The sequence below is a fragment of the Eptatretus burgeri genome, chromosome 9 (genome assembly GCF_056783735.1).
Source record: "Eptatretus burgeri isolate ZD-2024b chromosome 9, Ebu_testis_v1, whole genome shotgun sequence".
Taxonomy (NCBI): domain Eukaryota; kingdom Metazoa; phylum Chordata; class Myxini; order Myxiniformes; family Myxinidae; genus Eptatretus; species Eptatretus burgeri.
The window spans coordinates 71,495,209-71,508,514 of record NC_140969.1 but is presented as its reverse complement, the minus strand read 5'-3'; the positions used below and the strand labels follow the sequence as shown (position 1 = coordinate 71,508,514).

The following is a 13,306-nucleotide window of genomic DNA, read 5'->3' as shown; positions in this document are numbered from 1 at the left end:
CAAAGCTTTAGTTTCCAGATGGGTTACAGTGTTTGGTGCCCCATCTATTATCACCACTGACAGAGAACGTTTGAGTGCACACTTTTCAAAATGCTGACCGAGTGACTTGGAAGCAAATGCACTAGAACTACTTCTTTCCACCCCGTTGCAAATGGGCTTGTTGAACAGTTCCATCGACAGATTAAGTCCTCACTCGGAGCACAAGCAGACCCACATCGCTGGATGGAAAACCTTCCGGTAGTGCTTTTGGGCATTCGTGCCACAGTAAAAGCTGATATGGGTTGCAGCACTGCCGAGTTAGTTTTTGAATCAACACTTCGCCTTCCTGGGCAATTTGTTGCTCCGACGAACATTCACACTGATTTGGACTCGAGCAATTATGTGGACAGACCACGAAGGACAATGAGTGAGTTGCATTACGTCCCCACCAGAGCTCAACAGAGTTCCACGCATCTGCCCAAAGATCTTTCGTCTTGTACCCATGTTTTGGTACGTGACGACACTGTCAGAGTTTCTCTGCAACCTCCCTACCGGGGCCCCTTCCGAGTCATTTCGAGGAAGGACAAGTACTTCATCCTTTATTTTAATGGGAAGTCTGAAACTGTCAGTTTAGACAGACTCAAAGCTGCCTACCTTCATGGATAAAAAGTCTGATGCATCTTATCCTACTGCTATAGCAGAACAAACGCCAGCGACATCGACTCCCACTGTTCCTGTGAGCCCACACACAAAAGCACCGAGCTCAGCCCCATCAACATCTGCATCAGCCCCTTTACCACCGGCACTACATCAGATGTGAGGAAAACTCGTTCTGGCAGACATGTCCATTGGCCTGAGAGATTTGTGCAAGTATTCAATGAGGGCTGACGTCCATGTCTACATCATGATCGATCGTCTCTCTTTGGTCATCGATCTAACGGGAAGAAAAATGAGGAAGACCTGGACCACGTTCACTGAGATTTTTCCTCGGATGGCTAAGGAAGAACAGAGAAAAAAGGATGTGAGGGTGTGAGAGCTGAGATGGCGAAGAAACAAAGACGTATGAAACTACCGAGGGAGAGGCAGATGTGGGTCAACGATTTCTTTCAGACATAAATGTTGATGGGTCGTTGTGTCAAAGAGTGCACCTATGCAAACATTGTAGTTGGCATAATTTTAGCTATCTTGTTTTGTAATTCCACTGCAATTTCAAGTGTTTGGTTCATTTTGACTTTAGCCTATAAATCACGCCCACGGGTCTAGTGCTCATCTGCCAGGTAATGTTTCTCAGAATTGCATGTCAGGAAAAAGAGCTGCCAAATAACTTGGGTTCTCATCCTGTAAGACAGGACTGGCAGGATAGCCTCAAGATTAGGAAGATCAGAGGTCTAGACTCCAAGAGGATAACTCTCCATTGATCTGTCTACCTTGGGTTTGAACCTCAACCCACCTATAAATTATCATCACTGTATTTCGCAGGGCAGGTGTGGGTCAAAACTCATCAATGTGTCTTCCCTCCCTCGGACAGATGTCTGCCAGCATTAGTTGCTGGACGTTAAAGATCCCACGGTGTCCTTCAGGGAGGTCAGCACCCTGAACGAATCACAAATTGCTGCTCTAACCCAGAAATGATGCAAACCAGCAACCTGCATCCAAAAGAAGAATTTTGGTAGACCATTGCAATCTCTGTAACGGAAATCTGAGATGGCCGTCTAAAGTCGCAAAACTACAAGATGGTGCAAACTGCAAAATGCTCAATCTTCCGTATCTTCAGGACACCAATAAAGTAGGAATAAACCAAAAACAAGAAAATAGTTGCAGTGCTCCCATTAATGACTGCTCATGAGTACCTTGACAAGTAATACAACTCAAAAGTGTAATTGCTCTCAAATTGATGGGTATCCACTAGGTGTTGTGTGTCGATAATTTATTTCTTCCTTGCAGGTTGTTGCAAGTCCCATTACCAGACCAACTTGAGTTCAAGCTCCGCGGTTCATCACCTGCGTTTGTCTACGCCGTGGCACAAGGTGACTATTACCAGGGTTCCATGTCTATGCGGTGAAAATCTCCTTCTAGAGATGGATGATGTCAGGAGATTATTGAGGGAGGATGTGTGAAGAGGTCCACCCTCCCTTAAATCAAATACATCACCGACCTGGGCCCACTCCTCTGGTGCCTTTCGCCAGCTTTGTCTTCTTGCCTCTACAGGGCAAATGAATTCACTGAGGGTCTTTAAATTATTTTATCAGAGATCGAGGTTCATGGAAGAGCTGAAATCGGTGCATATGCAGTAACTACAGAAGTTGTTCATTTTTTTTTATTTTTACAACACATGCTGTGAAAATGATTGATCCTTCCAGTAATTCTGGAGATCAGGATACTTTTATGAATGGGCATGTTTTGGGAGTTCTCATGGGATTTGGAGCCACTGCTATAATAAACATTCAGTAGTCCACAGGACTCCAATAGCGAGTACCGGCATACTTGGCTTCACTGCATATAGAGTACATGGGTTTATCAAAAGCAGAGCTACTCAAAAAAAAATGCGGTGTTGAGTCCTCGACTCATAATTGACTCACCGCTCGAAACTGAGACCGACTGTGATCACTGTGACCTTTCATCAGGATCTGAAGCCGCTAATGCTGGCCTATTGCCCGGACAGCGTCTCCTCAAGCTGAACAACGCCAACATCTCCAAGTGTGACCACCGCTCACTCACTTTGGACATCCTTGGCTTGGCGAGACTTACACAGGTGTGACCTTTATGGCCTGGCTACTTTTCTCTGACGTCACCCTTGTAAAAAGCACCTCTGCATCTCATTTGACCTGATTATTTTTTGATGAGCATCCACTGAGTTGCACTGAGTAATCACTGGGGATATTTGAGAGGGATACCTCTGCAGAAGCTTGCAAAATGATTCCGTTTACTCTTCAATTCACAGTAAATTTACTTAACTGTTGTGATTATTCCATCTCCTTCAATTCAAATAATTGATACAACTTGATGGCATTATGGACACAAAATATGGATAATGATGAATGTACTTTCATGTTATCGAGATCCTCCTTGGTCTTAAAATCCATTCTTGATAAAGTGGTGACTCCCCCCCCCCCCCCATGACGGTGACTAGGCCACACAGAAGGAGGCTACTGACTGGGTTTACAGCAGCACCGAGTTTATGGAGCAGTCACACCGTCGGTCACGCGCTCTGTCCCTCCTCTCCCTTTGCCATGGATCTTCAGAGGAGGGCTTTGATTCATTCCTTCCGACCTTGGAAAATATCACTGATGAGGAGGAAGAAGAAGGTGTGTCGTAGTTTAGCCAAAGTTACGGATCCATTCATTCCATACATGTCTAACAAAATTAACTACCATCCGTTGAAGACAAAGTCTTCGATATCCCCCGTCATAGTAAATGAAGATTAGCAAACTTATATTCCCAAAGCGTGTGCAATATGTATGTGAAGTTTCCCCTTGATCTGACCAGCCATCCTGGAGAAGATGTTTGGAGGTTTTAGGGTAAATTCAATATGGCCACCAAACCATGTGACCTATCAATTAGAAATGAACAAACTTCTGAAAGGATGTCTTGGGGAAAGTGTACGTGAAATTTTGCCTCAATCTGTCCAGCTGTTCTGGAGAAGATTTAAAAAATTTATTAATTTTCAATCCAAGATGGCTGACGAACCATGTGACCTATGACATCATAAATTTACATTCTGCCTCCAATCCTCCAGTGGAATACGTGTGTGAAGTTTCATGTTAATCGGATGAGGTGTGTTTTTCTATCCAAGATGGCCGCCAAACCATGTGACTTGTGATGTCATAATTTTTACGATGTATGCAGACATGATGGAAGATGATGGTTGCAATTTTTCGCTTCGTTAGGTTATGTGATTCCAGAGAAAACATTATTTAATATTTTTCTTGAATCCAACATGGCTGCCAAACCATGTGACCTATCAATTAGAAAATATCAAAAGGCACCAGATCACCACTTGCTTGATATGTGTACCAAATTTTGTAAATATATCTTGAGGGGATTTGTAGTTAAGCTCCGGAAACGAAATGTGACAGACGAACGGACGGAACCCATTTCTTTATCCCCCGCCAACTAGGTTGGTTGGCGGGGGATAACAACTTCGTTCGTTGGCGGGGGATAACAACTTCGCTGGTTGGTGGGGGATAATAAGAATCGAAATGGGATTGTGGAATAGTCTTCAATGCAAAACATACAGATGGCTTCACGTACTCTCTGTTGTGCGGTTAACGATGCAGTCAAACGCAATTTCATGGTCACTGCCGGCCTGGTCCTGAGTGGCCTCGGAGATTGGTGAAAACGAGCCTTTTAGGTCTCCTTGCATGGATGGGGTCGATGTGTGGAAAATGGATTTTAATTTTGTTTTTAATTTGGGCTTTATTTCTTAGTTAGATAGATAGGACAATGATTTATTACCTCTGCCACTCAAGGGTGATGGAGGTTATGTGTTCACCCCTGTCTGTTTGTTTGTCTCTGTTTGTCTGTGGGTGAGCAAGATATCTCAAAACGTTCTGGATGGATTCAGACAAAATTTTGGTGAAGATCTGGATCCGGATCCAGATACGAGAATTTTTTAATTTTTTTTAAGTGATTCTTCACCATTGAGAGATGAGGCCAAAATGATATTTCGCATGATATCTCAACAAGTTGGAGATGAGTTATGACGAAACTTGGTGGATGGGTTTGGTAGGTGACAAGAGCCAGCCAATTCGATTTAGGTTAAGGTCTGGGTCCGGATCTGGCCGATCGGTGCGCTACAAAACGTAAACTGTTCAGCCTGGCGGAGGTATGTGCTCCACCGGGTGCCGTTCTCGTTCCAATATGGAGGCGTATTTAAATAATTGAAACTATAACTCAGACCTGGGGGTTCAGAGGTACCTGTTGAAGGGTGTGGGAGGGGAAGGTGGTGTTATACATTTATTACAAGTATTCCACATTGTCCAGTCAATGTTAATTACAAAGATCTTCTTTCCTTCCTGGGAGTAGATGAGGAAGGAGCAGATGTAGATGCAACCGAAGAACCAGGTCTGGTTGCAGCAATTTCCTCCTTTTGCATGGACCGGGCTGACGGAATGGTCTCCCTTTCTGTGGAAAACCCATACGTGGAAAGCAGCGTCGCTCACGAGTACGACAGCACAGCGGGAGTCAAGTGCTTTGTGCTGGAGCGGCTTGCTGAGCCCACGCACATGCTGCTGTTCTGTGCCAAGGTGCCACACACATTTGCTTACAGACCCATTCTCATGATCCGGTCAAAGCTGAAGGCATCGGAGGGAATGAGCCATATCAGGCAGGATAGAGTTGGCGTGAGCATTTTCTGCCTTCTTGATACCTATACATCTCCTCCCTGGTGGTGTGCTCTGATAAGGTTATCGAGACCATGGTGATGGAAGACGAGAATTTCCTGAAAGACTGCAAAAACCTCGATGAGCTCTTGGATTCTGTACCGGAAGAACTGCAGGAAGAATTTGAAAAAATGAGAGAGATGAAGAGTGCTGAAATTTTGGAAAGAATTTCCGATTACAAAAAGGTACACGAAGGGAAGGTTTTGGCTTGTTTAGTTTGAACTAGCAATTGTCTAACTCACATTTGGTAACTACTGCATGCATTGGTGTCCTGATGTTGTGTTGTAAGCTAACCACATGCCTTTTGGTCTGTCCAGTTTGCTCAAACCCTAAGGGCCTGCACCCAGCCTCTATTTCGTCCAGCATCATCCATAGACCGCATTTACTCCGCCATGACCTTTGTCCCAGCAAACTGTCACCTCAATCTGCTGGATGTGTCCTACCCAAGGACCTCATCCTCCTTACGCAGCTCATTTGGAATGCGCACTGAACGGCCCAAAAGTATGATTGACTTGGAAGATGGAAACGGTGGTGCGTATGATGGGACATTCTGCATCTGCTGTTTTACATGGAATGGGATATCTGAGTACCTCATCCAAATCCTTCTTTCTTCCACATCAATCTCAGACTTTCATTTTACTGATTGCAATTACATTCAAACATTGTCCGTCTGTTACGGTCAATTGATGGTCATGTTTTGACCACTGAGCTGTCTGCTCTTGACTTTTTTTTCTTTTAACTTTCAGTGAAACTAGCCGTGCCTACCCGTCCGCAAAGCTACGTGTTTAATCAAAAGACAGCAAGTTGCATTTCACAAATGTATTGCATATCTATCGACGAGTCTCATTGAGGATGAAAAATGAAGTGAAACGCCCGAAAAAAAGGATCTTTGTTTTAAAGGGCTCCTGATTTGGTAGCAATCTTCTTTTGTGTGCAGCACAAGGCTGCAGGGTAGCATCATTAGCTGAGGGTGTGGCTGTGCCACTGATGCAATGCCCTCTACTGGTTAGGGCAGGAATTTGTAATTTGTTCATGGTGTCTGCGACAGCTCACCTACTCTTCACAAAGGCCACTGTGGGATCTTTAATGTCCACCAATGGTTAAATGCTGGCAGACAGGACACCCATTTAACATCCATTCAAGCGACAGCATACCCATTGATGCATAACCCTGCCAATGAAGCACTAGGATGACAGGTTGTAGCTGGGTCAGGATTCAAACCCAGGCAAGACAGCTTAGAGGCGAATGTGCATACCTCTAGGCCATCCTGTTAGCCCTGTGGTACCAATGGAATTGCTACATTAAAGCTCCAGGTCCTGCTTCTTCTTCTTCCAACCCAGAAAGAAGGGCTTTTTAACCCGGCATTATTATGATTAAACGGAGTGAATTTTTTGTTCCAAGTAAATCTATTATTGACTTTCCAAATAAGGAAATGAATTATTAGCTTTCCAACAGTACCATATTTTATTCCACAATTCCAAGCCTGGTGTTGGCTTAGTGGTTAGGGTGGCGGCTTGGGATCCCAGTGTCCTGAGTTCAAGCCCCGTTGGCTGCTGAATTAACACCAGGGGGTTGACTCAGCCTGTCATCCTTCCGAGGTCGGCGAAATGAGTGCCAGTGTACTGGTCCCGGTGTATGCCCCGGTTAGAATAGGTGTACCATATCCCTGTGTGTCGTAAGAGGCGACCAGGGTTGGCGTCAGGAAGGGCATCCGGCCATAAAACATTGCCTCAAGAAAAAGCCAAACCCCTGCACAGCAGCGAAAAATGGCTGTAAAAACGGTTCACAACAGCAGGAACTTTTTCTTCTCTTTTTTTTATTTTAGAATAAAGCATGATGGACACATGGCCAGACACTTCTCCTTTTAGTGATAGATGCAGCCTGGTGTTGGCTTAAGATCCTGAGTTTGAGCCCCCGTGTACCGTTTAATTAACACGAGGTGGGGTTGACTCAGCCTGTTATCCTTCCGAGGTGAGTGTAATGAGTACCAGTGTACTGGTAATAGGGGCACAGCTTCAGCGGCACAGCCACGTCCTCAGCCAATGAAGCTACCCACAGTCTTGTGCTGCATACGAAGGAGGGAGGGGTAATCGATGCATCTAAGTGGAAGACTCTTGGAGTGCATTGTCCATTGTCCATTGTCCCTAACAGCTTGGTGTCTTCTTTCAGGTCGACTGAAGCCAATGGTTTATACTCACCACGGCATGACGACCCTTGCAGCCCCGGTCTCTCTTAACATCCCAGGGAAGACCAGGAATGTGGAACATCAAGTCCCAAGCAGCAACTTGCACACCCATAACTCATTCCTGCAGATGCTGATTCGTCTTGAGGTCGCCATGTCAGAGATGGAACAGTATGTTCAGCAAATCGACAGGTAAGCTGAGCTCGCACGGTCTGCTTATGCTAAGCCTCACTTCAAGGACACACATCGTTAGCTTACCTGAATGAGCTAACACCATGAAAGATGCTTTAGCAACAAGTATTGACATAAGCACACTGATGAATTGAACTTCCTTCCTTCCTCAAACCTCTCCTTGATCGTTTCAGCTCCTCCGTGATCTTCAACTCTCTATTTAACGAAACAAATTGCCATAACTTCATGCGCAATGTGTTATGCAGTTGCTTCCAAGTCATTCTTCATTGAGTGTTCCACCACCTTGTTTACGCACCGTCACACAGTCTCCTGGCCTCCATCACGGCACCTGTTTCTCGTGAGGAGGTGGTGCTGGAGCGAGAGCGCAGAAAAGCTGCTTTCGGGACCATCGAGGAACAGGACGATTCGGGCACGGAAACGGCCACAAGCACTCTGGATTCATACGGGTCAGCTTGCTGTGCGGGTCAAGGGTCAAACATTAGTCGGAAATATAATGATGTTTTGAGCCTCAGGTTTTAGGTCAAAATCATAGTCCAAAGTGTTCTTGCAATGACTATTTGATTAGTCATAACAAATTTCTGCTGAAGACCACCGGGTGGTCGAAAATGATCTGAGCCTCACCTGCTGGGTAGCTATACGAGTTGGTGGTACCTTGAGTTTTGAGTATCATAACATCAAGATTTCGCAGAGAATGATTTTTTTTTAACCTCCAGACCGATGCTGTGTTCACATAGAAAAGGTAGTTTGGACTAAGTCTGTTACCATATGCTGGTTTGTCGGTGTGAACTCTGGACTGGCCTCTCGGAAGTTGTGAGTTCAAATCCAGCTGAAAGCTACGGTATTAGGGATTTGGATTCTAAGCTTTAGGGAGTCTAGTTAGTTTCAGGAAAATTGTCACATCACCGCTGGATTGTTGGTAAAAAAAAAATAAAATAATCCCAGCCGGCTCATTGATGACCTTCAGGGTGGGATAATCTGCTTGCCCCACCGAGTCTCGTCTCCATGCGATTGACTCCGATTCCTATTCCCCTGTTTGTTGGTCAATCATAACGACTAAGGACTTTACCCTTTTCCTATACATTCTACTTCAAAAAAATAATGAGAATCCGAAGTATCAACAGCTGAAGTGCATATTGAAGGGCATCCAGTCCGTCTACGAAACAGCTGGAACACTCCGTTGTACTTTCTCATTCTGTCCTTGTCCTTCTCCCCTGGATGGCAGAAGTGACAGCCACAGCAACAGAGATTCAGTTCTGTCCTGCACTAGCGTGTCCAGCAGCCTACGTAGCTCATGTACGTAAAACACTATCGCTTACTGTCCTCAAGTTTTAACTCCATTGTTTTTGGTCCATTCCTGCTGCTGTGTCAGCACATACTGTACCTCAACTCACTTTATTACCCGACCTGTATCTTTCTATGTGTCTCCCTCTCTCTACCACGTATCTGTATCTTTGTGACCATGCAGGGGATGAGGTGCCTGGGTGCTGGACAGCCATGCAAGACAAGCAGGATAAACTGTACGGCTCTCTGGAGCACCTGTTTAACCAGGTATGAGAACCCACCATCACCTCCCTCCATTACTATTGATGTCATAAGGATCATTGGTTCTGCTGAACCAGTTTCTTCAGTGAGAGTTACAATCATGGACAGGTCATCAGCCTGACCCAGAATACACACATAAGGATGCTGGAATTTGTAATTTGATCATGATGCTGGCGATAACTCGCCTACTCGTTGCAAAAGACACCGTGGTATCTTTAATGTCCATTAGCTATTGCTAGCAGATAGGACACTCGGCGTTACGTCTACCCGAGGGACAACACACACATTGACGCCTCGCCCTGCATGCGATGCAGCAGGACGGCTGTTTTTAGCCGAGCAGGATTCAAACCCAGGTTAGACAGCTCAGAGGAAAATGCACACACCTCTCGACTATCCTGCCAGCCCAGGTTGATAATTTGGAACTATTATTGGTCAGATCACCTGAAGTAGTTCAAGGCCCTACCTCTGGGTCACGTGTGAGAGACGTTTCCCCGTGGTTTGTCTATGAGACTCACGTGATAATTTTTTTCCCATCAAAGCGGCTGCAATCGCTGCAAATTTTGCAAATTTTGGTTGGAGATCATCTTCGGTGGTAAAAAGATGACGCAATGACATTTGAAACGTTAAACTGAATATGTCATCAACAGTATGAAGCTGCAGGGGGCGCAGGTCCCTCAATGCTGGTCATACTTAGGGACCAGTTATTCGCCAAGTCAAGGCGGTGTAAGAAAAACCTTTGAAGAATGGATGAAAACACAATGAGTACGTGTATATTATCATCATGATAATCATGTATCTGTAATATAAGAGAGATGTCTGTCTGTCTGTTTGTGAGTCACTGATGTTCTCAGAGATGGCCACGTGGATCTTCATCAAACTTTCAGAGGTTCATAGTGAGTGCTGGGGAGTGATTTCGCCACCAAAAAAAATTGAAAATTTTGAAAAGAAAAGTTGGATTGTTTTGGATTTTTTTTTTTTAATCACTCAAAAGTGCCTCAACCTTTGTAGCGATGTGAAAGGTAATAGGAAATGATACCCTACCCAATTCCTTAGTCTTAGTGGGTGTAGGGGAGTGTTTTAGGCCCCACATAAAATGTAATTATTTATTTATTTATTATTATTTCAAAATTCCAAAACGCTTGGAACAGCACCAGGTAACGCTGGGTACCCTTGCTAGTGTTTGATAAAGAAAAGTAGAACAGGAAAAGTAGTAATATGGTTCCAAAATGAATTTGAGTGTTTTCATGCACTGAAAAGTGGTATGTCATTAATTATTTGCACGCAAGTTATTTGGGGGCCACATTTAGAATAGTAGAAGGACACTCAGTAGAGCGCATACCTCCACGCAATGCCTGATCCACGAGAACATATCGGGCCCAATACATTTTTGAAATATCATGCAAGAAAGTACTATATCGTTTTTGGCCCTATTTCTCAATGGTGACGAATCGCTTTTCAAATTAAATAATTCTCGTATCCAGATCCGGATGCAGATCTTCACCAAAATTTAATCAGTTCGTCCTTGTCACACACCGAACCTGATCACAAAATTTAATTCAAATCCGTCCACAAACTTTTGAGATATTCTGCACACAAACAAACAAACAAACAAGCAGTCATGGACTGGTACTTACAATATCATCAACTTGACCTCTGACCTTGTCTAATAAAAGCTGTCTCTCGAGAAGGTAGCGACGCAAACCAGACGTTTCTACTATGATTCTGTATCAAACCATCAAAAATCGAATGTTTGACTTCACTGTGACCTTGACCTTTGACCGATTTTAACCAAAATCTAATCAGCGCTAGCCATCACCCTCCTGAATCACGTGGTGTAATTTGACCTTGGTAGCTTCTTCCGTTCTTGAGTTATCGTGCCTACAAACAAACAAACACACACACAAACAAACACACAAACAGATGACGGAAGTCATCAATATACTTACGAAATGTTTAGATTTCGTAAGTAACAAACAGACAGAAAGGGGTAGAAACGTTACCTCCTTCACCTTCGGTGTCAAAACAATTTTCATGATCAAAAATGTTTCATCTTTTATGTTTACTATTGTTTTCCTGCAGTCTCTTAGACCCTTGAGAAATTTGTGGGTGAACTGCACAGACTTGAGCATGGGATATTACGGCATGGTGGACGTATCAAAGAGATGATGTTCACTCTTACAAGATCACACGCTGGATCTATCTGATTGCCAGTTGATCGAGTGCAATCAAAACCTGCTGTGTGGTTTATCTAAAGGTCACTGTACTGGAAGAGATGCGACCCTGCCCTTTAGACCATTACCCTATATTTCCTTCTCTCATTCTTCCCTTCCTCAAGGTGACTGTAATTGTCAGTTTGCTGAATGGACCTTCTGTGCAAGAGGCTTTTGAACTCACACAATCTTTTACTCCCAACAAAAGATTTCAAGGTAAATTGTCTTCTTTTGGCTCATTCCATCCATATATTGGTACTTCATGCATTTGGTGTGTTGACATTTAACTTGGTGGTCAGCGATAAGTGTTTAGCAAGAAATAGGTTGGATTTGAAGATATGAATTTTAACTCGAACAATGGAATTTGCAGCTATTAATATAGCAGTGTTCCCCAATCTCTTCCAATGGGAATTCCACTCTTTCAATGGGACTTCTGAATCTTGTACATGATTCTAGCTTGTTACCCTGTGCATGCTGAGCGAAAAGTGGGGTTAAGCAATTGGTTCCTGTCCGTCCGTCCGTCCGTCTGTCCGTCTGTCTGTCTGTCTCTCTTGTGAGAATATGATTGTCAGTTTATGATGGAGGAACAACTTATTTAAATTGAACGTTACATTTTGAACATGAATTGGAGGACAAGATTTCCGTTTTACCGTACTTTGCTTCTGAATTTGTCCCGATCGCACATGCGCTGAAAGGATTGAGATGATGTTTTTCCTCTGTTTGCCTGCCTGGCAGTCAAACAAAACTGAAAGTCATTCCAAACAGGAAAGTTTTTTTTCAGGATGTTATAAAGGATACAAACAACAGGCACAAATAACTAATGTAACATTAGATATTGTGCTGTAATATACACTGTGTTTTACAGCCGTACAACCCAGAATTAATTTATTTATATACCTTTAAACCTCTTTAAACCTTTATTTAAAGTGAATTATATACTTTAACACTGGAGAACACAAATTGCCTTCATAATACAAGAACCAAGATATATATATATAAATATATATATATATATATATATATATATATATATATCGATAGAAAGCATGAGAGGGTGGGGCACGTGAGAGGGTGCAATATCGGGGTGAAGAAGAGGCTGCTTATGCAGCTAATTAACAGTACGATGCCAATTGACCCTGCATTCTATGGTGATCAATAAAGCCTCCATAAACTGTGACTCAATGTCGTCTTATTGCAGTCTATAAGGGTGATGTGTAAGACTGCTTCAGTAACACTGAACTTCTGGATTTACTTTTCTTAAAACAATCTTTGAAATTATTGTTCAATTGAAATATATATTGTTACAGATTTCAGAATCCGGTCTGATGAATGCATCCACACATCCAGGTCCTCAGACAGTTATTTCCTTAAAATACATGTTCAGATTAGCCCCATCCCCATGTCTAATGGGATCTTAAATGAGATGCGTTGAGAAGGGTAAAGGATAGATCCCCTCTCTTATGGGAAGCTTTTTTCTTTATGACAGACACGTTCACACACATTTCTTTCGCGAGCTCTGATGCCCGCCCTTATTTTTCCTCAGCAACGTTCTTTCGCGAGCTCCGACACCCGCATTTTTTGGAGCGCATGCTTCGTCATGCTAACCGTGCGCAAGTGGCGTGGGGTGAGATTGGGGCGGACTGTGCCCGCCAAGACGACCCGCAGATATAAAACGAATTGGAGGTCCGTTCTGAGAAAGAAAGCGAGGCGAAAGAAAACCAGGGAGGGAGAAGAGAAACGAGAAAGAAGCGGGCAAGCGAGCTGAGAAGTAAGCGTGAGAAGCGAGCAAGAAGCGGGTGTAAGCGCACAAAAGAGGAGAA

General features: G+C 43.7%; 1 protein-coding gene across 1 annotated transcript in view; it reads left to right on the top strand.

Annotated features, from left to right (window-relative positions):
- LOC147020331 (phosphatidylinositol 3,4,5-trisphosphate-dependent Rac exchanger 2 protein-like) overlaps positions 1-13,306 on the top strand; it is a 134,802-nt gene that overhangs the window by 90,500 nt on the left and 30,996 nt on the right. The window contains exons 19-29 of the mRNA XM_085895632.1: positions 1,924-2,006; positions 2,604-2,731; positions 3,110-3,284; positions 5,005-5,225; positions 5,384-5,545; positions 5,678-5,891; positions 7,530-7,734; positions 8,040-8,180; positions 8,957-9,027; positions 9,200-9,282; positions 11,612-11,702. Coding sequence (XP_085751758.1) covers positions 1,924-2,006; positions 2,604-2,731; positions 3,110-3,284; positions 5,005-5,225; positions 5,384-5,545; positions 5,678-5,891; positions 7,530-7,734; positions 8,040-8,180; positions 8,957-9,027; positions 9,200-9,282; positions 11,612-11,702 — 1,574 coding nt within the window. The remainder of the gene's footprint in view (positions 1-1,923; positions 2,007-2,603; positions 2,732-3,109; positions 3,285-5,004; positions 5,226-5,383; positions 5,546-5,677; positions 5,892-7,529; positions 7,735-8,039; positions 8,181-8,956; positions 9,028-9,199; positions 9,283-11,611; positions 11,703-13,306) is intronic.